Below are 26,914 nucleotides of genomic sequence, written 5' to 3'. Positions count from 1 at the left end.
CTTTTATGTGGAGGTGGGAGGAGGGGTGGAGGTGGGAGGAGGGGTGGGGGAGAGTCCCAAACCATAAGTGTTCAGGGTGTTTGGTGGAAGGAATTGTGCTTCATCTCATCAACCAGGAAGGAGTGAAGCCTTGGCCGATCATACAAAGCAGAGCTAGCAGAACTGGAATGCCTTCCCAAGGCTGGCAGCAAGTCCTGTGTCCTCACAACTGTTACACAAGGCTTCTTTGGAAATCTGCAAATGAGCAAATAGTGCTCATAAAGAAGACCTCTGGAAGACATAGTGGCCCTGAGGTCTCATGCAAACCTAGATCCACAAAAAGTGAGGCCAACTCACTACTCTGGCTGCCCAGGGATCCTTCAGGCTGATTTAGATCTCCTGAAAGTAGCCTGCGATAGACTTTGCTTTCTAAGTCTCTATGTAAAGCAAAGGTCAATAATGGACAGTTCAGAAGCTGTCCTGGTTTGCAAAAGATGTGGCATAATGGTTTATCAGCGGCATAATGATTTATCAGCAGCATTAAGCCAAAACTGAGGTCCTCTTCAGGGATCGGGAGAAGCAGAAGTTGCTAGGAAATTATTTTCTATGGCAAGCACCAATTCACACCTGTTAAATAGTCTGAATTATATGTGAAGAATAATTGGCAACATACCCACATGGATGCATTTCCTCATCTTTCAGCTCTGCAAGGTAATATTACTGAATGCATTTATAAAGAGAAAATTATACAGTAAGGTAAAGTTGTCTGGCTTGACAGGATATGAAAAGAACATTGCTTTTGTGGTCTTGACAGTTATTAGTTGATTCAATTCATGAGATGCTTATGTTCTACTCTACAAATAAGCACAATAACCATCATAAAAGTTTCTCTGAACTGCCATTGCTTAGGGCTTGACAGGTATCAAACTGCATGCTTCTAATTCACTCCTAGGAAATAAAACGGACTTAGAACGTGTAATGGTCTCTTAACACAAAGACTCTCATTTACATGCACTGGGTTGAAAAGGATACTAAAACCATTTAGTATATAAAGAGAAGAAATCTGTGGGCAATAACAAATGTTACAAAAATCAAAAACTTGACAGCCTCTATTAGCTGCCTGGAATGGAACACAGGTCTTTTTCAACCCCTCCCCCCACCCGCACCCCCACAATCTACCACATAGCTGGTGCTCAATAAATATATTTTGAATAAATGGCGTGGCAAGTGCCATCTCAAGGAATTTCCTACATTAGTGTTCCATTTCAAAAGAGATAAAGGGGACCTCTGAATGTGGTGAACAGCAAGTAGACAAGAAGAACTGTGATGGTGGTAGGACAGTGAGCTCGGAGCCCACCCGCTCCGGCGGCAAGTTAAAGAAAAAGAGTAAACAAGGAAAACACTGTACGAGGGCAACCTCCAACAGGGCTGCAGGGCGGCGCTGTCACAAGCGCCCCTCCCGCGGCAGGTAGTCTACGAGAGGCCCTGCCCTGCCCTTACCTCCTCCTTTTCCTCCGGACCCGAAGCCCCGCCGAGGCTCAGCTGAGGGTGGCTGCTGGAACCGCTGTCCTCAGTGCCTTTGTCACATGTGGCCTGTACCGACTCCGGGAAGGACACAAGGCCGTCTGCCCTTTCGTCGCTGTCCGCTGAACTCAGGGACAACGCGCTGAGGTTGCTGGGACACTTGGCGCTTCCCGCGCCCGGGCTCTGCGGGCTAGGGGGCTTGGGGGCGGTGGGCCTCAGGGGCGTGGGCGGCTGCTCGGGTCCCAGCGTGAACTGGCTGCCGGGCTTTGGCTCCTGGGAGTCTCCGCGCGCTACTTCCCGGGCAGCCGGGCCTGGTGACGAGCCGCCGGTGCGAGGACCGCAACTCTGGGCCTCGAGAGGAAACACGGCGGTCTCCACGTCCATGCGGGGGCCCCGCGGGGCGGCGGGGCTGAAGTCCGGGGCCGCGGCGCACCGCCGGCGCTCCAGCTCCGCGCTGCTGGACACCCGGCGCGAGTAGTCGTCGTGCAGGCGGCTGCGAGGCCCGGGCCGCGGGGTGGCGTCGCCGGGCCAGGGCGCCTCGCCCTTGGGACGCTCTCGCTTCCAGGCCGCGTCCGTGGCGCCGCTCACCAGCCTGAGGACCCGGTCAAAGTCCTTGGCCCTGATGGGGCTCTTCCAGCGCCTGGGCCTCCTCTCGGACCCGCCGAGCTTCTCCGAGTCCGCAGAGCAGCTGCTGAGCGTCCGTCGGGGCGCCGGCCGCTCGGGCGCCACCCTGAGGTCGGCGAGGTTGGAGGCCGACTTCCTCTTGAAGGAGCTCTTCCTCAGGAAGTTCAGGTTGTCCGTGCTCTTGCTTCTCCGGTAGGCGATGCTGTTGTTCTCCGCGTCTCTCACGAGGATGGCGCACAGCGGGGGCTCCCGGGCGACCGGGGACGAGGGCCGGCCCGGGGGCTCCGAGTCCCGGAGGCTGATGCGGCCCAGGCCGTAGGCACGGCGCAGGCTGCGGGAGCGGTGCGTGCTCCTCTGGAAGGCGTCGTCCGCCTCCTCGGGGTCCGAGCCGTCGGACGCGGGCCCGGGCTGGGGGAGCGCGCCCGTGGCTTCCGGGGCGCCGCGCGTGCCCGCTGGGATTCCCACGGCCGCCCCGTTTGGGAGGGCTGGGCCCAGGTCAGGCTCCGAGGCCGCCTCCTTGGCGGCATCTGACCCCTCTCGGTTTTGAATTCCTTGAAGGACGGAGGACTTCAGTTTTTTAAAAGATCCCATCTTCCGAAAGGAGGCGAGGGCGTTCCAGGTGGAGGAGTGCCCCATCAGCACCACGGAGCGGGGCCGCTCGGCGGCGCCCGCCCTCTTCCTGCTCACCGAGAAGAGGCGCACGAACTTGGCGGGGCCGAGCCTGGCGTCCTGGGCTTCGGCGTCACCAGCGGCGCAGCCTCCGTTCTGACAGGCTGGGTAAGTCACCATGCTGGGGTCGGTCGTATCCGAGGCTGAACAGGGGATCGCGGCAACTCGCCCGTGGCCGTTCTGGGCTGTTGTCATGTTCTTGGAGCCGGAAGCCCGTGGCCACAGGGCAGCGCGGCTCAACCCCACGTGCGCACCTGTGTCCACCAGCCCCACGTGCAGACCTTCATCTCCGCAGCCGCCGCCCGCCTGGCTTTCACACCTGCTTTGCACATCAGGCTCCTCAGTTGTGGCCACGGCCTGCAACAGAGAACAACAGCAGGATTTAGCCATTTCCCCCACGAAGGAGCCTTTATAAACAGGGGCAAGTTATTTTGTTTATTAACTGCTAACAGACAAAAAGGCATGCCCCATAAATGAGCTGATCAAATAAAAAAAATTTAATTGTTAAAGTTAATTCATTTCACAATAAAGGAAAGAATGCAAATATACATCCCTTAAAAAAAAAGATAATCATGGGTTGTGCATTCAATATGATGGTAAACTGAATCCACTGAAACTTAAGTTCTGAAAAACTGCTAGACTGAAAAAGCCAAGGCATCATTCAAGACTGTCTTCTCTTTGCTTAAAAAGAAAAAATTTTTAGTTTCAAATAAAAAAAGCAACGATTTCAAAATGTGTCACAATGAAATGTCAGCTTATGTTAAGTATAGCACAGCTAATAGGCAGACTAAGTACTTAGTATGTACAAGAACTAGTGCAAGATGCTCTCAGCTGCTTACTATCTGTAGAATACCCCAAAATTCTAATGAGAGCTACAAAATGCTGCAGGAACATAGGAGTGGGAGGGACAAGCTGAGGTCGTATTAGGTCAGCTTTGTGAAGGAAACCACATTAGTGAGGGGCTTCTGCCAACAGCATTTCAACTGGCAGAGGAATGGAGAGACATGGGGATAACACTGACGTACTAGAAATTCAGAAACAAAAATTCAAATTAAATATTGCACCTTCTTCCTTTCTCCACATGCCCTGAAGCCCACCACACACGAAAAGCCTGCTCTCCTTAACTTTTCCCATCAGGCCAAGTCCTCCTCAGCCTTCAAGAGCCAGCTTAAATGTCACAGTCCCCCTGTTCTCAATAAATGACTAGTGAATGAATGAAGAAAGGATCATGATAATAACCATAAAAGGCTACCATTTATTAAGTGCTTACTACACGTCAGGCCCCTGTACTAAAAGCATTAGAAACAACACGCCACTGAGTACTCATGCAAACCTAAGAGGTCAACAGAATGACTTTCATTTTATAGATAATCAAATGGCCGCTCAGGCAGATTAGGTAATCTGTCAGGGGATCCTGCAGCTGCCCCCTCCAAAGCCTGTGCTCTTCTCCACTGCTTCAAACTCATGAACAAACACAAAGACAGCAGTAGAACATGCACCTCAGGTGTCTGACTCCAAGTTCAGTGCCTCATGACATAACCCTGACTTAAGTCATATACCAGAAGTCCTTATGATGCCAATCAATGCCATTACCTCCAAAGGTAAAATTAAAAGCAGAAGAGAAGATGGAGAAGTTGTTTAAAGACCTGGAGGTCAGGTCCCAATTCAACTTAGCCTTTTTGAGTGCAGAAGAAAATCTGATTTCATGCAAAGAGATCTGATCTGCTTCTACTCTCCAAATTCTCGAATGGGTTTGTTTTTATTTGCCCCTGTGTCATGCCCAGTTAGGAAGGATTCTCAGGACCAGCCATAGTTAAAGGGCTGATTCCATCTGAGATCAGGCACACTACAGAGACTTCAAACCCTAGAGCCTTTCTGATGTTCAGTCACCCAATTCCATTAATCAGAAGCCTGATGGGGCCACCACATGCTCTCTGCAGTTTAATGTTATAATGGAGCAATTAGGGGACTGAAGTGCTGTGGGTTGCATTTGAATGAGCCACATAAGCCGAATCTTGAATCACCCTGGCAACAAGGCTAGATGTGACATCTAACCAGTTGCAAAATGAATCCAACACTCAGCATCCCCTGTCCACCTGTATGTACTCTGGGAGGGACTGAGGATTGTGACTGTTTTAGCTTTTCAGAATCTTGAAACAAAGCAGTCAGTTTATAGTCAAGTCCAGACCCAGGGACTGACTGACTGCATATTATGTAGTAATAACAGTCTTGTTATGATCTGTACTGGATACAGAAGAACAGGCAGGAGCCCGTATTGTGTAATCTGGCTGAACAAAGACATATTACTGACACCACAACTAGAGGGCACTAGGAGACCTTTTATAACCCAGGATGAAACTGTGTTAAACTGACCCTAAGGACTCAAGGGGTACAGGAAAGTACTTGAAAACTGGCATGAGCAAAGGAAGAGGAAGTAATACAGGCATGATTGGGAGGAAGTATATCTGGGTGTCCAGCTGTCCCAATTACCACAAGGGTGAGAAATATTCCAGGATTTAGCACTCTCATGGCTGAAACTAGGATGGCTGGCCATCCTACAGTAAGTAAAATAATATAGTTAGAAGGATGGCTTGATGTAGTAGTAGAAATTAAGGTGAAAACAGGTTTAGAAAAGCCTGCATACCATTAGTCTAACACTTGGAGACTGTCTGTAGGTGTCATCTTTAAGAATTCCTTCCTGATCCCACTCTAATGAATTAAATCCCTTACTATGTGGGTTATAGATATCTCCCCAAATTGCTTTACCCAAACATATTACAATGGTAGGTTTATATGGCTGCCTTCAGAACAAAGCTGTGAACTCTTAAACAGTAAGAGTGATGTGCTTTACACACTTAGATTAAAGATTTTCTTAATGTGAAGTTGTATAAGTTCTCCTGCCTTGTCAATATCTGTACCAACGTAACAACTCATTATAATATACCACCATTATTTTTCCAATGTGAAGAAGTTTAGATTTTTAGAACACTAAAAAGTCTAAGTATTTACCTCCAAAATTTAAATTTAAAACTTAAAATTTATTTAAGTTTTAGGATATAGACCCAGTAAAATACATGCAGAAAATCAGTTTCTAATTGGAGCAACATGCTTTTTAAAAGACCATTGACTTACTATTTGGTTCATGTAGCTGAACAACGTGATTGTTGTGTCTACTTGGAAAGAAACTGAAAATCACGGAAGAAAGCTTGTCCTGGAATTTCCAAGTAACATACCAAGTTGCATTATTTAGAACTAACACTTTGACCTCTATTAACAAGGATTGCAATTCAGTCGGTGGTTTTGTAGCCAGGCTTGTAACTTGTGGGAGCTCTGCCAGAGATATTTATGAACAGAACTACAAGAAAGAATTTTAGATGGGAATATTGTGAAATCCATTGTCTACAAGCTAGATTCTGGGGTGTATGAACTTTAGAATAGAACATTTTAGTCACAATGAGAATTCTCTGAAAACAACTATGACCAGTAATTTTTAAATAAGAATTTGTACTTGAATTTGAAATTCAGGGATATATAACAAGTTAAATATACAAACAAGAAGGTATTTGTAATATGTTGGTATAAATTATATTAAATGGAACACTGGAAGAAACGACATTGAAATCTGAAATGCTAAAGGAGTAAAAGTATAGATCCTTGAATCACCCTATAGATCTCGGGAACTTCTGACCACTAATTGTAAGGATTAGGACACTGGGGCCCAGTGGATCTGAGACTTACCCATGTTCAAACTACTACAGGTGAAACCACAGTGGGCTTGGAATCAGAGGGACCAGGTTCTGCCCCAGCAGTGTCACCTACTGGCCAAAACCTGGTGGTGGTCCTAGACTTCCTTTCCTTCCTTCAGTAGTCACCAAATGTAAGAGATCCTTGCTCAGTGTGGGCTGCCTCTGCCTTAATTCCAGCATTTAGGACCTTCACCTGGATGACTGCATTAGGCTCCTGACAAGTCTCCTGTCTTCTGTTCTGACTCACCTCCAACCCAGCCACAGTGTCCTTCCCAAACTGCAAATGGAGTCATGTCACTTCATCTAGTGCTATCGCTACCCTTGGAGATGCTGAGATGTCAAATTACCTAAGCCTAGAACACAATACAGAGACCCTTTCTCATACTACTATGCTCTGTGGTATTTTGTTTGCTACCAGCGTTTTTCCCCAGCCATTTTTGTCTCTCTGCAGTGTAGAGAAGCACAATCCCCAGGTTCCTGTGACAAGTGGCTTCTGGCCAGGTTGTCCAGTAAGAAGCATTAGTAGGAGATGCTCGGGTATTTCTCTCTGTGTGGGCTGCTGCAGTAGCTTTTCCAGCAGCTGCTGAAGCTCTTCTTTGGCTCCAGCTCCAGCTAGGCAGCTCCTCCTGCCAGGTGGCACAGTGTCCGGCTCAAGTAGCACCACCTCTTGCCTTTATCCCTCCAGGCTAGGGGTGGTAGACTCTTCCTGCTATTGCTCATCTGAGTTCCTCACTGTCTTCTCTTTTGTTTTCAGCTGTGTAAAAATCTCTAGATTAATTCTCTTTGTTTCAAATACCTAGAAAAGTTTCTCTTTTCCTGACTGATATGTGTTTTGCCTAACTTTCATTAATTCAAATCAACTTTTCCCTAGAGGAACTCTTTCCTTCCTGTCCAATTCAGATGCCCCTTCTGCGTGGGCTCACAGCACCTTGGGCATGGTTATTTTAGCACTTACCATACTGCTCTGTAATTCTGGTTTTTCTGTCTGTTTTCTCCACTAAACTCTGAAAAGGTTGAAAATGTCTTTCAAGGCAGAAACCAGATCCTATTTAACTCTATTCTCAGCATTCAGTAAGTTCTGACTGAATGAATGAGGACAACGCTACTTCTTTGGCACAACTTAGGTGTGTCAACCTAATACTTGGGACCAGGTAACTCTTAGTTGTGAGGGCTGTCCTATAGATTTTAGATGTTTAGCAGCATCCCTAGCCATGGCCCTAAAATAATGCTATTAGGAAGAAGAAATATAAAATATAGAGAAAGCTCTGAACACCATGAAAGTGCCATGAATTAGTTCACAGTGATTTCTTTGAAACTACTGAAATTTATCATTTTCAATCATAAAACAGTGTTCAATGTCTTGTTTGATAGTACTGATAAAACAGTTTGATAAACAATATTTTAAAATGGTAATATTGTTAGCTACATTTTCCCATAGTAAAAAGCTCAAGTTACTGAATGTTTATGTTCCATTATTGTAACAGTTGTGTCTTAATTTTGTAAATTCTATTTTATACATCCAGTGAAAAAGAAAACTTAATACCATAGGAAAGTAAATAAAAACATGCTAATAGTTACACTAATCACTTTTTAACTACCAATACAGGTATTCATTTTAATAGGTAGTGAATTTATCTAGAAAGGCTAGTAATTTGAGTGGTCAGATTTCACAACTTATATATCTGAATTAAGTTAATATGCCAATCAAGAATTTTATAAATAAATGTTTTGTAACACACTTAAAATATGGTTAACATTAATGTTTAAATGTAGATATTGATTAAGATACACTTTGATTCATTTGTCTTAATGTTAATCAGCAATACATGAATAAAAAATGTTCAAAGAGGGTCCTAAAGTACCATAATTATTAGGAAAGTGATTTTCTTCTATAAAATTATATATTTCCTTTAAAATAGAAAATATTTCTTCTCTAAAATATATCTTGGAAATAGTTAATACAAGCCTATCTTGATATTTTCCCTACTTTTTCCCACATAGAAACAGACACAGAGAGGCAAGCAAAATGAGAAGACAAAGAAACATACCCCAAATAAAAGAACAGAACAAAACTCCAGGAAAAAAAACTAAACAAAATGGAGACAAGCAGTCTACCAGATGCAGAGTTCAAAACACTGGTTACAAGGTGCTCAAGGAACTTAGGGGAAGGGTAGATGAACTTAGTGAGAACTTCAATAAAGAGACAGGAAACAAAAAAGAACTAGTCAAAAATGAAGAATAACATTTCAGGGAATCAACAGTGGAGCAGATGAAGCAGATGGTCAAATCAGAGATTTGAAAGATAAGAAAGCAGAAAACACCCAATCAGCACAGCAAAAAGAAAAAGAATCCAAAAAAATGAGGACAGTATAAGAAGCTTCTGGAACAACTTCAAGTGTATCAACATTTGCATCATGGGGGTGCCAGAAGGAGATGAGAGAGAGCAAGAAATTGAAAACCTATGTGAAAAAATAATGATAAAAAACTTCCCTAACGTGGTGAAGGAAATAGACACACAAATCCAGAAAGCATATAGAGTCTCAAACAAGATGAACCCAAAGAAGCCCACACCAAGATGCATCATAATTAAAATACCAAAGGTTAAAGACAAAGAGGGGATCTTAAAAGCCGCAAGAGAAAAACAGTTACCTACAAGGGAGCTCCTATAAGGATTCTAGCTGATTTCTCAATATAAACTTTGCAGGTCAGAATGGATTGGCAAGAAATATTCAAAGTGATGAAAAGCAAAAACCTACAACCAAGATTCCTCTACCCAGCAAAGCTATCTTTTAGAATCAAAGACAGATAAAGAGCTTCCCCAACAAGAAAGGCTAAAGCAGTCCAAAACCATCAAATCAGTTTTACAAGAAATATTAAAGGGTCTTCTTTAAGAAGACAAAGAAAAAAAGATTAAAAATATGAATAATAAAGTGGCAATAAAAACATATCTGTCAACAGTTACTTTAAATGCAAAGGGATTAAATATTCCAATCAGAGGCTGACTGGATAACAAAACAAGACCCTTACATAGGCCGTCTACAAGAGACTTACTTCAGATGGAAAGACACATACAGACTGAAAATAAAGGGATGGAAAAAAACATTTCATAAAAATGGAAACACACAAAGTAACAAAAAGCTGGGGAAGCAATACTTATACCAAACAAGATAGACTTTAAAACAAAGGCTATATAGAAGGGATAAAAAAATTAAATTTAAAAATAAAATAAAGGCTATATAACAAGAGACAAAGAAGGACCCAACAATTCCACCTCTGGGTATTTATCCAAAGAAACCCAAAACACTAATTCAAAAAGACATATGCATCCTTATGTTTATTGCAGCATTATTTCCAATAGCCAAGTTATGGAAGCAACCTAAGTGTCCATCAATAGATGAATGGGTAAAGAAGTGGTGCATACATACAATGGAATATGACTCAGCCATAAAAAAGAATGAAATCTTGCCCTTGTTAGTGTGGCTCAATTTGTTGAGCATCATCCTGTTCACTAAAAGGTGGTCGGTTCAATTGTGGTCAGGTCACAGGCCCAGGGTGTGGGTTCGATCCCCAGTCAGGGTGTGTGCGGGAGGTAACCAATTGATTTTTCTCTCTCACATCAATGTTTCTCTCTCTCTGTCTCCCCGCCTTCCTTGCTCTCCCTCCAAAAATCAATAAAAACATATTTTTTAAAAATTTTGAAATCTTGCCATCTGCAACAACATGGATGATCTAAAGGGTATTGTGCTGAGTGAAATAAGTCAGACAGAGAAATACAAATGCCAGATGATTTCACTTATATGTGAAATCTAAAAAAGAAAATAAATGAACAAGCAGAACAGAAACAGACTCTTAGATACAGAAAACATTTTGATGGTTGCCAGATGGAAGGAGGGGTTGGGGAACTAAGTGAAAAAGGTAAAGGGATTAAGAAGTACAAATTGGTAGTTACAGAACAGTCATGGGGATGTAAAGTACAGCAAAGGGAATATATTCAATAATATTATAATAACTGTGTATGGTGTCAGATGGGTAGTAGATTTATCAGGGTGAACACTTAGTAAGTTATGTAATGTCTAATTACTGGATTGTACACCTGAAACTAATATAATATTGTATGTTAACTGTAATTGAAAAATTTAAAAATATATATTTAAAGTTAAAAAAATAAGAGATCATTAAAATATTTTCCCTGCTCTTAGTCCAAAGGAACTACTTTAACTTTATCACATGTAAAATAAATGTTAATTTGTATATAAATTAAGCCTATTAAAGTTCTTTATAAATCACTTTACCCAGGAAATTAAGGTTAAATGCATTCAGACTTGGGTTAAGGATAAGGTTCTTCATTTCATACCAAATATTGTCATATTAACCTAGTACTCAAGTCATCAAACTGCTTTCATTAAGTCAAGATGGCTGTGAAAAAAATTACAGATATCTAAAAGACACTCAGATAAGTAGTAATAGTCAAAATATTTGACAATAGTAAACGCTTTACTTTATTGCAAGTATATAAATTTTCATTTTGAGTAAACTGCAGTTTGGGGATTAACAGAAACAGCACCATGGTGCTTCCTCTTTCCAATTTGCTGAACTTGTCCATTTTATTCTCCCCTTTCCCTTCCTGTTAGGTACTTTCCTTCACTCCAGTGCCTTGCCTAGAACCTGTTGAAATCAAGACTCTGACCAGAAACTGAAAATTCTAGTACCCCACATTATATGAACAGGTTGTATTCTAAAGAGTTACTTATGGGCAATCCATTTCCCTACAGATCCTGTCCAGCAAACTATCTTTAACCGATAACCTAACTACCATTGAACTTAACCATAATTTATAACATTTCCATAGGAAAATGCACTTAAGATTCAACTGCGGATTCTAGTTCCAAGAATGAAGTTTCCTTTCCCCACCCCGTAGTCCTTAATACACAACACTCTCCCTCTCCTTTCCAACCCAGTATGCACACGTCAGTCCAAGGGGGAAGACCCCTCCCGCACGGATATGGTATCCTAAGGATCTCTTCTGTTGGAGGGTAGGGGGGATAATTCAAAAGAGCCAGTGGCTCTGGCTTCATTTAAATATCTAATCACTTAAGTTCAGTGTTTACAAATTGAAAGTATACATAAAAACATAACTGCGGATGAGATTGAATCGTCGTATCTTTGGGGAAGGTGTCAATTTCATACAGGTATGTGACTGTCTTGGCTTGCCCTATCTGGGTTACTAGGCTAAACCACATTCCTGTGGGTGAGGACGGGGTTTCCCAACGGGATGGATGTTTGCTTTGTCAATATATGGGGCGGTGCGGGTAGAGAAAATGAGGATTTGCAAAGGCAGGCCTTAGACCAAAGAGAAACATCTCCCTTTGGTGTCTGAAGCTGAGGGCCAGGCAGGATTAGCAAGACATGCTAGGGTAGGTCTGGGTCTGTGCAACAGCGAGCATGATTCTCTGCACTGTACTTCCCTGCCATTACCCCAAGGCTCAGGGAAGTTCCAGCCTCTAAACCTCCCCTTCCTCCACTCCCATTTTAACACTGGGGTCAAAAGAGCCTTGGGATGCTTCAGGAGTCACTGCCAATTAAAAGTCTGAAGACAGCTAGTCCTCATGCCCTGCCCACTGTTTCTCATGGTAAAAAAGAGCGCAGCAGTAACCACTGGATTCACGGTTAGAAAGGCTACCAAATGCCTGCAACCGACGCCAAATCTGATGTCACCATAGGAACTGTGCCTCCCCTGCACTTACCATTCAGAGCAAAGAAGTTTTCCAGATGGATGGCCCTAATCTCGAAGGCACTTTGAAGGTCACTGGAGCAAAAACAATGTTTCTGCTTGCTAGAGGCAGATTTAGCAGGATCTGGAGCTATATGTTATTGGGCTCACAGTCTATGGCACGCAGTGCAGGCTGCACAGAAAACCCCATCAAGGATCTGAGCAGCTTGTGTATCCAGCTTTTGATTAAACATGTAAACTGTCTAAAAGAGTATATATCTGTATTGTATTTTCTCTGCATTTATTTTACTACTCAAGTTTTGTTGTTTTTGGTTTTTGCATAAAATGTGTTTCTAAGCATACAACCCCAATTCATAATACTGCATTTTGAGGAAACAAGATAAACTTTTGACTCAGTTTCCATCCAGGAGCCAATTAGGCCTGAATTTCGGGAATGTCATAGCAGCCCATTCTGCAATCACTAAAGACAGAGGTCCAGAAAATGCATTTTCCCTGCTCTGCTCAATCAGGTATCCCACAACCTCAAATTTGTGGTTCACATTAGAGCAGTTGCTGAAATGCCTTATACTGTCTAATTTAAATTGTCTTCTACTTAAACTGACATTTGGATATTGTTTCCTTGTAAGCCCTTGCCTCTTGGCACAGCCGTCCCCTTTAGGAAACACACTGGATAGCAATGTGAGATGACGCCACCAGTGAACAAAGCCAGTGTGAGTGAGCTATTGTTCCTGAGCCGAGGTTCCCTACCTCATACCTCCAACCTCAGGATTGCTCGGCGGGCTGGCCGGGGCCGATCTGTGGCCACTCTGTTAGAGGAATAGGCTATTATGGGGAGCCATCCTCAGGGGACGTCAAACATAAAGAAAACTTCCTGCTGCTCATTACGAAGCCACATTCTCACACTCTCCCATGGCTCAGGAAAGCAAGCCCACCCTAACTACAAAGGAAAACTGAAAGAGGGGCAGGGGGCAGGATCCTGGTGAGGAAAATTTATAGTGGAGGAAACGTTACCCATTTCTCAGGTGCCTATTTCTCTGCATTTATTTTTCCCTCAAAAAGGGGCTCACTAGCAACTCAGGGCTCCCCTAGCAGCTTCTTTGGAGGTGGTTTTTGTTTAACCATTCTTTCTACGCACAAATGTTTGTGGCCAGAAGCTTCCATGGGATCACATGACCCGCTCCATCATCACTTAGCTGTTTGTTTAGGGGACCGGCTATGAGGAAGGGCCCAGTTCTTGGTGCTGTGCACACAAGGTCTCACTGCTGCAGTAATCAATAACACTGATTCTATGGATACAGCCACTGGTGGCGGCTCATGATCTACTCTCTCTACCAATCCACTCCCTACTGCTGAAGCAGGGCATGTAGGAGACAAGCCATGCTAAATAGCTTTATCCCTTAGACTCTTCACCCCTCCAAGGAGCACTTTCCTTTCCTCCCATTTTCAGTCCTGACTCTCTTCCCAGTCATGTCTGTCATTGTTAACCTGTGGCCCTCACAGCCCATAGACCTCACCCAAACCTCCAGCGTGGTGCCTACCCGTAGACCTGGCCAGAATTCTGACACGTCCTTCTCTCCTCAGCTTCATTTGCCTGATGTGGTTCTGGTTCTCACAAGCCAGGAGCTTCCGGATGCTAAGAAAACATGACAGGAGCATGCATCCAACTCTGGCCACACACCCCACTGGCACAGCTCCTTTGACACAGAGCATGATAACGTTTTAAGTATGTCAGACGCTTGGCGAGGCCTGACATGAAAGAAACACTATATTCTGCTTTTGTGAAAATTTCAAAACCAGTTTAGTTTATGTGGTGGAATGAAATCCCCGAAAGTAAAGAATAACAAAGACTGCCCTGGCCAGTATGGCTCAGTTGGTTGGGCGTCGTCCTGGGAGCTGAGTTGCTCGTTCGGTTCCCCATCAGGGTGCATGCGTGGGTTTTGGGCTCTATCCCTGGTAGGAGGCATGCAGGAGGCAGGAGATCAATGTCTTGCTCTCATATCGATGTTTCTCTCTCTCCTCCTCTTCCTCTCTCTTAAAAAAAATTTTTTTTTTAAATCTTTAATATCTTGAAACTTAAAAAAGGTTAGTTTTTGCATCCAGAATATAACAAGAACTCTCAAAACTCAGTAAGAAAATACCCAATTTTTTAAATTGAATTTACTGGGGTGACAATGGTTAATAAAACTATATAGGTTTCAAATGTACAATTCTATTAACACATCACCTGTATCATGTATTGTGTGTTCACCATCCCAAGTCAAGTTTCCTTTTATCCCCATTTATCCCCATTTTACCCTCCCCTACTTCCCCCCAGCCCCCTTTCCCTCTGGTCATACTATTGTCTACCAGGTTTTTTTGTTGGTTTGCTTAATCCCTTCACCTTTATCACCCAGCCCCACAACCAATCCTCCCCTGACAGCTGTCAGTCTGTTCTCTACCTATGAGTCCGTTTCTACTTTGTTTGTTAGTTTATTTTGTTCATTAGATTCCACATGTGAGTGAAATCATATGGTGCTTGTCTTTCTCTGACTGCCTTATTTCACGTAGCATAATGCTTCCCAAGTCCATCCGTGCTGTTGCAAAGGGTAAGGGCAAGATAAGCCAGGGGATCCTTTCTGTGAGGCAACAGCCTATAAAGTGGGTCCCCAGGCAATTAAGAAAAGAAACAGATTTGCCTTCTGAGAGAGCAGCTGCCAAGAACCCAGTGATGACCAGATAAGACCAGGGGAGTGTCCCGCTCAGTAAGGCCAAGCCTCAAAGACTGACAGCTTAAGGCAGGTTAGGTGAAGGAGAAAGGGTGTCAGCTGAGGCTCAGAGTTCCTGGGTCTGGGTTCTTACTTTTTGCCTTTTTTGCTAGCTCTGGAATCTGGGCCAGTCACACCCCATCCTTGACCTCAGATTTCTCAATGTGATCCTAATGCTTCTCTGAAATATTTCTAAGGGTTGTTATAAGAAACAAATGTACCATAAACAATATTCTCATTGAAATTTTAATTATGCTCACAGCATGACACCTTCCTCTGTAAAGCATAAACTTTATAGAAACAGGTTAATAGAAAATGACATTTTAGAGCACAATTTCTAGATCAAAAAGAAGTAAAATACTCAGTTGGAAATTTCATGGACTTAAGCTTCTTAGATCTGCATCTGGACTTACGCAAAAGTAGCATATCCTGCGCAGCCTGTGAAGGTGCGGAAAGGCACCCAGGTGCATGGGTCACTGCTGTGCAACTAATACACGGAAGCACATTCCTGCCCTAGAGCCACCCTGACAGTTCTAGGGTCACTGCCGGATGGAGGTTAAGTACAGTCAGCATGGTGACGGACCAGCAAAGGACTGCCTGCATTTGGGTGGGAGGGAATGTGGCCTCTGAAACTAAGTATATATTAAAAGCCACCATCTCATTTTTAATCAGCTCTATCTTTTCTCCATGCATAGGAGTAATATATGCCTCAGGACTCTTTCCATCTCTAAGTGTGAGATATAATAACAGATGTCTCAAAATTGACAAGTAGTATCCTAAAAGTCAATTGTTCAGAATTTAAAACACATTGTCTTGTAAGATTCTCATATTATTTGCCCAATCCCTTTTAATCCATCATGTAAATAAACTATGTTACTAATAAGTAAAAAGATAAAAAACTAAGTTAATAATAGTAGTTAATAAAAAGATGAACCTGATTTCTTTGGCTTAGGGGCTCCTACAGCAGCAGAGGAAGGAGAGCTGTCCCCTTTCCGGTGTGACAAAGACCCTCTGCAGTATTTAGAAATAGGTGCCTTGGGCTCTGGCATCCCCTGACCTCCTTTCTGTACCTCATCCTCCTTGAGCTGCTCTCAGCTGCTCTCTTGTCCTCTCACCCCCCACAATGCTCCATTATGCAAGAGGTCACTTCTGCCTCTGGGCCACCTTCCATTTCCCAGTCCAGGAACGTCCTCGATGCCGTAGAGACAGGGCAAAGCCACACAGGCCTTCTTTGCTGTCTGCTGTGTTCCCAGTGGGGTGACTTCAGAGCTCAGGGACAGGAATGGCATGGCAGAGCAGTTACCTCTGCGGAAGCAGGGCTGTGAATCTAAGCCTGTCTGTCCCAAACAACGCCCGCCTCTCATGTTTTTCAAGATATGGCAAAGTAGCTGTTCAAGTGTGTGCTCCAATGAGAGCAAATTAACTATATTCAAATTTCATTTAAAAAAACAACCCTGCTCCAAACAAGCAAGCAAAGTTTGCTAGTTCAATTCTTTTCCAATTATCACTTCAGAACTATAATGATATGGCAATCAACTCTATAGGCCTCAATAGTCCCTCCTGGACCAACTGTTCTGACGCAACAGCCAGGTGGTTTGGCAATAATCGCTGCCTCAGTTGCCTCTGGGGTGGTTACATAAGCAGTGCAGGGCCAGGTGCAGGTAAGAACACCTGCAAAGTCGACTCAAACTGTCATCATGTGAGTGAACGTAAATTAGAAAGAAGCACTGATGGCCTCAATTTAAATGAAGCTCCTATAGCCTGTTTCAAAACTCCTTGAGACTTCCACTTGGAACAAATTAAACTCAGCACACTGATTTCTGAAGAAGCCAAAGCTTTTCTCAATTTTCTTTCTTCTCTATAATTAGAAACATCCCTTTTCAGACAGCCAATTGAAACTACTTAATAAATAAAATGTTTAGGCATTTCTTTTGGCTTACGAGCTCATAAAAGATTTACTGAGACACCAGGGCTCACGCACGCAGAAAGTCTGGGGGTCCTCTGGGCTGAAGGGTTAAAGCTATTGGCAATTCCAGATCCACCTGGAATATGCTCCATGGCAATCAGGCCTTTCCTGACCGACTGACATGGAACAGCTCACTGAGAAAAGCCAGTGTGAACTGCCATCCAGACGTCTAAGAATTCCCCTCTATCGATCCTGCCTCCCTGGAGTCCAGGCAGCACTGGGAGATGATGGAATTAGGCTGCTAACATCAGTCTTCCTTGGGCACATGCTATATTCTGTGTTTCGTTCCACAACAGAACAATCGAATCGGAACCACTGTGCATCATCTAAGCAACATGAATATGGAGCACATTCTATTCATCCTGTTTGGGAACTGAACCTCCTCTTCCAGGTACTCACTGGTATAATGTTGATTCCTCTCAGTTCCCTCACTATTGTGGAAGGCCACCAGGTCCTTGATTTTAAACAGCAATTCTGAGCCTCTCCTGACAATCGCCTTCCTCCAGCTTGCTGACAAAGAAATTCCACTGTCAAAATTGCTGGCAGCCAATAAGAACAGGCTTGTCACTTCCCAGCTGAAAGCTCTACAAGAGCTCCCCATCAGGCAGTGCTGCTCAACTTCTCTGAGTTACCCCTGACGGTAATGATCGATAAGAGGGGGGTGGGGGGCAGTCTGTATACCCGGTATTCTCAGCACTCATAACCACCCTCTATTATCACACCCATTTCACAGAGGCAAAATCTGAGGTTGGGCCCTAAGATCACCCAGGAGAAAGTGATGGAGCCAGCATCTGCATCAGGTAATCTGGCACAGCCCTGAGCTCTTAACCCACTGCAACTGCCTCTCCTGGTGGCCCAAGAGGACCAGTTCACACCTTGGGGAAAGGCTGAGGTAGCAAGTGACTGAAAGCAGGAATTTGAAAGTTCCAGGATTTAACTTTACAAGTCATGCAAATTTGGCATTCTTTTCATAAGGTTTGTTTTTATAAAAAACAATGCTTTCCATATCACATCCATTAAAGATGGTTATTATCCAAAAGAGAAAATAACAAGTGTTGGTGAGGGTGTGGAGAGATTGGAACCTTCTGCACTGTTGGTAGGAATGTAAAATGGTGCAGCTGCTGTGAAAAACAGTGTGGCAGTTCCTCAAAAAGTTAAATACAGAACTACCACACGACCCAGCAATTACAGTTCTGGATGTATACCCGAAAGAATTGAAAGCAGGGTCCTGAAGGGATATCTATACACCCGTGTTCATAGCGGCATTATTCACAATAGCCAAGAGGTAAAAACCACCCAAATAACCATCAACCGATGAATGGATAAAGAAAACGGGATATATAAATACGATGGAACACTATTCAGCCCTAAAACGGAAGAAGATTCTGCAATATGCTACTACATGGACGAACCTTGAGGACGTTATGCTAAGTGAAATAAGCCAGTAACAAAAGGTCAAATACTGTATGATTCCACTCACAGGAGGCATCCAAAGTAGTCACACTCATAGAGACAGAAAGCAGAAGGGCAGGTGGCAGGGGTTGGGGGAAGGGAGAGGGAGTTAGTTTGGGAAGATAGAAAAGTTCTGGATGGATCGTGGTGATGACTGCACAACAATGGAAATGTTGTGCACTTAATGCCATCAAACAGTACCCTTAAAAGTGGTTAAAAATGTTCAATTTTATACTATATATGTTTTATTACAAAAAAGTTCTAGCTAAAAAAATTAAAATAAAAACCACAGTGCTTTTAGTAATTTACCAGTTAAATTACTTTAAATTTTCCAAAATATATGATTCAGGAAGATTCACAATTATCCTATAGTTTCAAATATTCCTGAGCCCAAAGCTTCCTCAGGTTTTTTGCCTGTACCGTGGAATAATAGCACCAGAAACCTTAGAGGATGCCAGTGAGGACTCGATAATGTTATTCCTGCATCAGTGCCTGATGGTAGCAGGTGCTCTGGTCAGCTCCTGGCTTAGTCCACACAAGGCGCTCTGTGATGTGCCTTCTGCCACCATCACCTATAAGATTTAGTTACAGCCCGGCCGGGCGTGGCTCAGCGGTAGAGCGTTGACCCAGGATCCAGGCGATCGGGGTTCGATTCCCAGTCAGGGAACATGCCCGGGTGGCGGGCTCGATCTCCAGTCGGGGGCGTGCAGGAGGCAGCTGATCAATGACTCTCTCATCATTGATGTTTCTATCTCTCTATCCCCCTCCCTTCCTCTCTATGAAATCAATAAAGATATATATATATTTTTAAAAAAGATTCAGTTACAGAAGTGAAATTTCCTCGATGGCTTCCCAAAAGTGACAAGTCCTGTGCTAAACCACGATGCTGTGCAAGCCTGCATCTAACACACACCCGACATAAAGTGACGTTTGTGCATGACTGGTGCACCCCCCACCAATACAAACTCCTTGAAAATGGGACCGGTCTTAGTCATTCTTAGCCATATGGCATATATACAGGCTGGTACAAAAACAGGTTTACAATTGTATGCAAAACACAATTCTTGTATTATTACTTATTAATCATTGTATTATTTTTCATACGAACAACTGTAAACCTACTTTTGCCCCACCGTGTGTGTGTGTGTGTGTGTGTGTGTGTGTGTGTGTGTGTGTGTGTACTGTGTCTGGCACCTAATAGCAGCTCAATAAACATTTGATGAAACTTTCAGGGCCTCTTTATAAATGTTAGGTGTGGATATCTATAATGGAAACATATCCATCCATGGGAAACACTACCAAATTCTTCCGTAAGTCACCTGTATTTTATTTTTAAAAAAAAGTATTTCCAGCTTTTTTCCCCACTTACCTACCAAAAAAAGCAAACAAACAAAGGAGAGAGAGAGAAATAAGAAATCTGAGAATTGGACGACCCATTGAATTTAAGCCAAAGGAAATAAATACCTGATCCCACTTCTTCCCTTCAGGAATCAGCCCTAAAATGAAGGGAAGGCCCCATATTACTGAAGTCACGCTTTCCCGATACACACATGGGGCTGCCCATCTCCATGTGGCATACAGAGACCTACATACATGTCTAATCCTCAGTAGCCATGGTGCAGGGAACAATGTGGAAGGCACAGGAGTTCTGTCCTTTTCCCTCACTTGATATCCGACTAACCAGTCACTAAAACAGACTTTATCAAACATAGCTGGTGAATTTGGGGCTGCTCTGTGTGGAATTTAGAGAGCAGACATGACAAAAGTTGAAATGCTGATCTAGTATGTCTTCCTTCTCTGTGAAGGGGTAATCACCCAGGCACAAATTTACATCCTCTGTAAGATGGCCCTTGACACTTGGGGGTGGGGAGCTCTGAAAGAGACAACTCTATGTGTCTGTTCTTCAGAAACCCTCACATGACAACCATCATAGCATAACTCTAGGAGCTTTCTTACTTCCTAAGTTAGAGTTTCACTATTTTCTATCAACTACTCTACCACCAAACTGGACAAGCATGTGGAATGCTTCCGCTTTACAGCATTCTGCGTTTCATACAATACACGGTGCTTACAACACTGTGATCTCCTGTGAGTGCTTTGCTACCTTCTGCTGAGTGAAAATTTCGTATCTTAAATAATAAAAAATGTAAATGGAGAATCAGAACAAAAGGAAAACACCCACCTAATGAGAGGGTTGTCACTTTTTCTACCCAAGCCTTCTGAACAGGAATATTGGATCTATTATCTATTATTATGCAAGATTCTCCCTCATATCCCCCTTTCAGGTATTAAACCTCATTTTTTTTTTAATATATCTTTATTGATTTCAGAGAGAGGAAAGGAGAGGGAGAGAGAGAGATAGAAACATCAATGATGAGAGAGTCATTGATCAAGCCCGCAACCCGGGCATGTGCCCTGACCGGGAATTGAACCCTGATTGCCTGGATCCCAGGTCGATGCTCAGCCGCTGAGCCACGCCCGGCTGGGCTAAACCTCAATTTTCGTGTTCTTCCCCAAGTTGCATACACACAGTAAGTCCTGGGAGCATTCTAATACTACACCTCAAGTAGAGATGAACCTAAAAAACAGGAAAGAGGGGTGTTTCCTGAGACCAGCCCTGGGGCTCCATGGGCTGAGCTGCTGGGGGCCCTGTGAAGCTCTGGTGCAGGTGAGAAAGTGCTTGGGCAGACATTTGTCCCCAGGCTAGTCTCAAGAATGTGCTGTTCTCTCTGGGACCAAATGCCCTTTTTGATCATGGGAAAAAATTTTATGGCTGCTGGGCTGCCTATTTAGTGTGCCTGCGCAGCTTCCCAACAAAAGCAGGCGTGGGGGCCCAGTCACAGGAAGATCAAACTTCTACACAATGAGATTATGAATGTCCTTCTGAAATTAAGTCTTAGAAGAATTTAAAACAAACTCATAAACACACACAAAATAGTATCCTTACCTACTATCTTTTAAAAGCAAGAATAATAATGTACTCAGATGTATCAATGAACATAGGAGTCAAGTATTATAATCATTTATCTTAATTATATAAAAATAAATGTTGCTACAACACAGATAAACCTCAAAAGCTAAGTGAAACCTTAAAAGGGTAATGAAAGAAGACAGACATGAAAACCACACACTGCATGATCCTAGTGATGTACTGAGATGTTCAGAGAGGGCAAATCTATAGAGACAGAGAGTAGAGTAGTGGTTTGGGGGGCCGAGGAGGAAACCAGCAGTGACTACATGTAGCCATGAGGTTTCCTTTTCAGATGATGGAAATGTTCCAAAATTAGATAGTTGCAGAGCTCTGTAAATTTACTAAAAATTAATGAATTGTGCGATTGATGTGAATTTTATTTTTATATCAGTAAAGCTATTAAAATTATAAAATTAATTATAATTGCCATGTGAATAGTCTAATAAACATTCTGAAGAGAATTTACACAGCAGATCACATAGCTCAGGATAAAGCATCCAGGTAATGAATTCAGTCAAAAGAGCCACAGTATAGTTCCCAAATCCTGCCTCAGAAAAATCTGTAATGTACCTCACAGTGTTTCTATCCTCACCACCAACTACAGCACAAAAACTATCTCCTCTCGGTGATTTTTCTAGCACTCTTTTCAGGGACTTGGAAACGAACCTTTTGATTTCTTAGTATTTTTCTGTTTAGACGTCAACTTTTCTCTATGGCACAAGCCTACATTACACAGGAGAGAAAACCCAGTTCATGTGACTTGTATCACTTAGTGACAAAGCGAGACCTTCCACAGCCCGACGATCACCAGCTCTCCAGCGAAGCGCTGTTCGGCAAGTCAGCACCGGGCCGGACTGCCCAGCACGGCACGGCAGCCAGCACTGCTGTGTGGCGCCAGGGAAGGTGTTCGAGTAAATCCTAAGAGTTCTCAGCAGAAGGAGAAAGTGTTTTCCCTGTTTTTCTTTTCTTTTTATTGTATGTGTATGAGATGATGGATGTTAACTAAACCTACTGTGGTAATCATTTCACAATATACGTTAAACCAAACCATCAAACTGTCCATACACCTTAAACTTATATAATGATATATTTCGATTATTTCTCAATAAAACTGGAAAAAAGGCTTTTTAACGTTATCTTTGGGATATACCCTGGATGTGATCTGAAAGGTGAAAGGTTTCTCATCTACAAGCAACACTCCTAGGGCTGGTGAGTTCTCCATGCACCTCCCTCCCAGTCAGATTCAGCATATAAAGTCTGACCCGTGTGAGCTGCGAGCAGAGCATGGGGCCCTGAGAGACACTGTGTGGTGACTGGCATAGTCAGGCGAGTGACTTGGGAGCTCTGTACACAGCACAGATAATACCCAGAAACCCAACCCTTGTGTTAATAACCACACTAACATGACTAAGGTAATGGAAAAACTAATATCATTACATCACTGAGATTCAGAAATGCCTCCAATCTACATCCGAACTTTGTATGTGTGTAACGTTGGCCAGCTGATTTAAAAATTCACATGAAAGAATGAGGGCTTGGAATACCTGCAATACTTCCAGGAAGGGGGTAGGGGACAGGGCGTGAGTCATGCCCTGCCAATGTCAACAGCCTCAATTTTAAAGCAAGAGTAAAGCTTGAATATTACATGGAATTTAACATTTGAAGTGCAGAAGTGATAGTTTGTTTTTTTAAACTTGAAGTGATTGTGAGATTTTTATGACCCAAAAGTGATTAGAAAAGTCATGAGACCTGCTTGAGTTTTCAAGGAGCGGGAAGAACTAATCACAGAGTTAATTTAAGGGGAACACGGGGAGCAAAAAAATACAGCTGCTTTATATTCACATCTCATACCTTATGCTTATTCAGTTAGACAGTTATATAAAGAAAAATATTGTTTAGGAATATATTTGTAAGGGGAAAACCAATAAAAGAAAAGTTAACGAGTGATAATCCCAAAATTCAGTGATGGTTACCTCTTGGGAGAGGCTGGCAGGGCTTTGAGGACAGGGAGGGACATTCAAAGATGTTGGTGGCATTTTATAGTTCAGGTTGGGTAGTGCATATATGGTATTTGTTAATGTTTGAACTTACACATGTTACAAATATTCTTTGTATAAGTTAAATATTTAACGACAGTTTTTAAAAAGATAGACAAGTCTTAAAAGGATGGGTCAAAAAAAACTAATATAAATAACATTTAATAAAAATAGCATCAGACAGACCTGTGTTCAAATCCCACCACACCACTCGGGAACTATACACCCTTGGACAAATGACATAACTACTCTGAGCTTCAGGTCCCACATCTGAAAAAAATGAGACATAATAATAGTATTCTTCAGGTGTAGTTGGATTAAGTAGGAATAATGCCTGATGAAAAGATCAGTGGGAGTCTGGCAAAGAGAATAAAAGAGCTCTCCCTAGTTGATCACTGACCATGTGTCAGGAGCCATGGGAAGGACCTTACAGGCACAATCACATTGAATTATCTCAAGGTCATATAGTCACAAGCATAGGAGACAGGATTTGAATCCATAAACAGTCTGATTCCAGTGCTAGGCTCTTAACTGCCATACCGTTCTTTCTCTATGATAAAATATGTATTATTATTAATGGTGTTGTATATTATTATCATAAATATTCACACCTAAGGTTTAAAAATCAGGTTAAAAATTACCTATACATGGCTTAGATGGGAATACTTGACACAAAAGCAATTTACTTCAAAAAGAACCCAAAGAAGTAGTGAACCAGATGGCTAATGTGGTCTGATGTTGTCGTGTGGCTATCAGAAATTCCAATACACTTTAGGTCCACACAAACAATAGAGATCCAAAGAGGCAGTCTTCCCATCCCTCCGCAGACCCATACACTGGCTTATTCATCTGGAGTCATATAACTGGTTCTAAGCACCACATCTTAAAAGAAACAAATGTGGATTGGTTTGGACAATGATCTGTCACCCATATCCTTTCACAAACTGTAGGATTCTGGGATACTACTCAGCTTGAAAAAGACCACTTTTTAGGGAAGGTAGCATAGTGACATTTCTGTAGAAGTACAAATTTATTCCGATGGGCACCCTCTGGTAGAATTGATGCCTAGAATGAGGTGGTTTCCCACTCTGGGACAGAGAATTCATGAACAATCAAAGAAACAGAACATGCCATCTAGCGAGGTTCAGGCTTTCCACCTGAGGAGGGCTCAGTGGCTGGGGCCACAGACTGCAGGTGGCGTGGGGGCTAGATGGATAACCTCTGAGGTCCCTCCATTTTTATACTTCTATGATCCTGAAAATATATAATGCATATTCTAAAAATACAATCTTTACAAAAAGAGCAGAAAAGGTCATTTGGGAAGGGGTGCTACTATCTCAGACAACCTGGGGTCATCACTTGGCAATGTGCTACTGCTGGCACTAACTTTGCTGAGCACTAGAAACATCATTTGTTTCCATCTCCTAATGATGACATGTGGGACAGGCCAGCCACACAACAGCTGAGCTTTGCAGAACAAAGACAGAGAGGAGAGACTGTAAAACAAAACTCACCTACTTGGTTGCTTAAGCATATACCTACTTTTAAAGTCCAAAACCACTTACTTAGGAAACAGATGTAAACTGCCACAAGAGTGAGTAAGAATGATACCTCTAGCCCAGGCCACTGTGGCTCAGTTGATTGGATAGTAGTCTCCTGAACCAAAAGGTTGTGGGTTCAATTCCTGGTCAGGGCACATACCTAGGTTGCGGGTTCAATCCCCAGTTGGAGCACATGCTGGAGGCAACTGATAATCTTTCTCTCTTACATCGATGTTTATCTCTCTCTCTCCCCCTCTCCTCTCTCTCTCAAATCAATAAAAAAGCATGGCAAGGGGGTGAATGATACCTCTATGTAACCCCAGACTAAACTTAGTAACACACTAGGGGGACAACTCCTCTGATCTTGTTAGTGGGTCTCAAGGATTGAATGGCAAAGAGTTTCAGACCTCTAGACTTTTTTTTTCTAGTTCCTAGAACACCCAGCAAAGCAATGTGTATCTGAAATAGGTTTGCTGCTTTATTATCAAGGGGCTGCCTATGAGTCTATGTCTATATGGGAGTGGGGAGAGGCCTTGAGGACCTGACATTTTTAGCACAGTTTAGGAACAAAATGAGCCGACAGAGAAGGTGGGGAGGTGAGTTGTGGGAAGAACAGCTCTGCTTTTAAGAAATCAAATATATGTTACTGGGAAACTTCAGCCCAGGACAAAATCTGCCTCCAAGAGACTCCATGCACACTAAGTGACACAGTGACAATGGAAAGTCCCAGGCATCTAGTCACCTCGGTGGTGTTAATGGCCCCTATACACATTTTTAAAACTTAACCAGAAATGAAAATAGGGCAAAGGATGGCCACCTTTTAATATGACACCAGAGCAGGTCTAACACATCCAACCTGAAGATTATGTCATTCTCTAGGAAAACATACCTTATTTTGAGGTAAATTATGGGTTAATTTGTAGATTGTTTTTGTCCAGTAGAGATGCAAATAATTTCTGCCTTGCAGAAAAGATTACCGCAGAGGTTATGGTTTTACTGCCCTGAAGGAGATCAACTAGTTTTGTTAATGAGTTTGTCTCTAACTTGTCCAACATGTCAGCATGCTTTTTCGTACAGACTATATAAAGCTCTTTCCCTCAGTGCTCTGTGTACTAGCAGCAAAATCCTGCTGGCTCCCTTACTAATGAGCTAAATCAATCTTTGACACCTCGTCACAAAATATCTGTAGGAGAGTCATGTTTTAACTTTTTTTTTTTTTTAATATGTCTATTGATTTCAGAGAGAGGAAGGGAGAGAGAGAAGTAGAAACATCAATGATGAGAGTCATTGATCGGCTGCCTCCTGCATGCCCTCTACTGGGGATCGAACCCGCAGCCCGGGCATGTGCCCTGACTGGGAATGGAACCTGCTTGTTCCTGAAAGCGCCCCCTGCTCCCTTGCCTCTGGTGATGCAGTTCTACCCATGTAGGAGGCCATTTTTGCCACGTTAGCCTCTCAAAACCCTATCAGATCTTCAAGATCTGCCTCCCACGACACCCCCTCCTACAATTGTCCAAGCCTTCCTTTTGCTTCCCCACCACCCTGACCCCAAGCACACCGTGGGAGTTGATAGACAAGCTCTGTCCTGTGGAGTCTATGGCAGGGAACTCAGTCTTCGTGAGAAAACAGCCACACCCAAGTGCTAACAGCAGGAGAACTTCAGCTCTTGACTCAAAAGAGACACAGAAATTTGGAGTGAGGCTGTGGAACGGCTGGAGTTAAGAAGAGAGTGCTGGGAAGCAACACCTTAAGCACACCTGTAGCTCGTGCCAGGAGGAAGAGGAGCTGGCACAGGGACCGACAGGGCAAAAGCAGACTAGGAGAGAAGGTGCCATCGTGGCCAAGCAGGGTTTTAAGGAGGTGGAGATTAGCAACGGTCAGGACGGCACAGCGTCAAGAAATAGCAAGTTAAGGCCACTGGTTTGATAATT

At 43.2% G+C, this 26,914-nt stretch overlaps 1 protein-coding gene across 1 annotated transcript in view; it reads right to left on the bottom strand.

Moving 5' to 3' along the window:
• Positions 1-3,112, bottom strand: part of SPATA13 (spermatogenesis associated 13) — an 80,378-nt gene extending 77,266 nt beyond the window's left edge. The window contains exon 1 of the mRNA XM_087814453.1: positions 1,480-3,112. Within this exon, the coding sequence (XP_087670579.1) occupies positions 1,480-2,991 (1,512 nt within the window). The 5' untranslated portion in view covers positions 2,992-3,112. The remainder of the gene's footprint in view (positions 1-1,479) is intronic.
• Between the last annotated feature and the right edge of the window lie 23,802 nt (positions 3,113-26,914).

The sequence above is a fragment of the Miniopterus natalensis genome, chromosome 2 (assembly GCF_054644295.1).
Source record: "Miniopterus natalensis isolate mMinNat1 chromosome 2, mMinNat1.hap1, whole genome shotgun sequence".
NCBI lineage: Eukaryota > Metazoa > Chordata > Mammalia > Chiroptera > Miniopteridae > Miniopterus > Miniopterus natalensis.
Note: the sequence above shows the minus strand (reverse complement) of the source record. Positions and strands in the feature narration are given on the sequence as shown.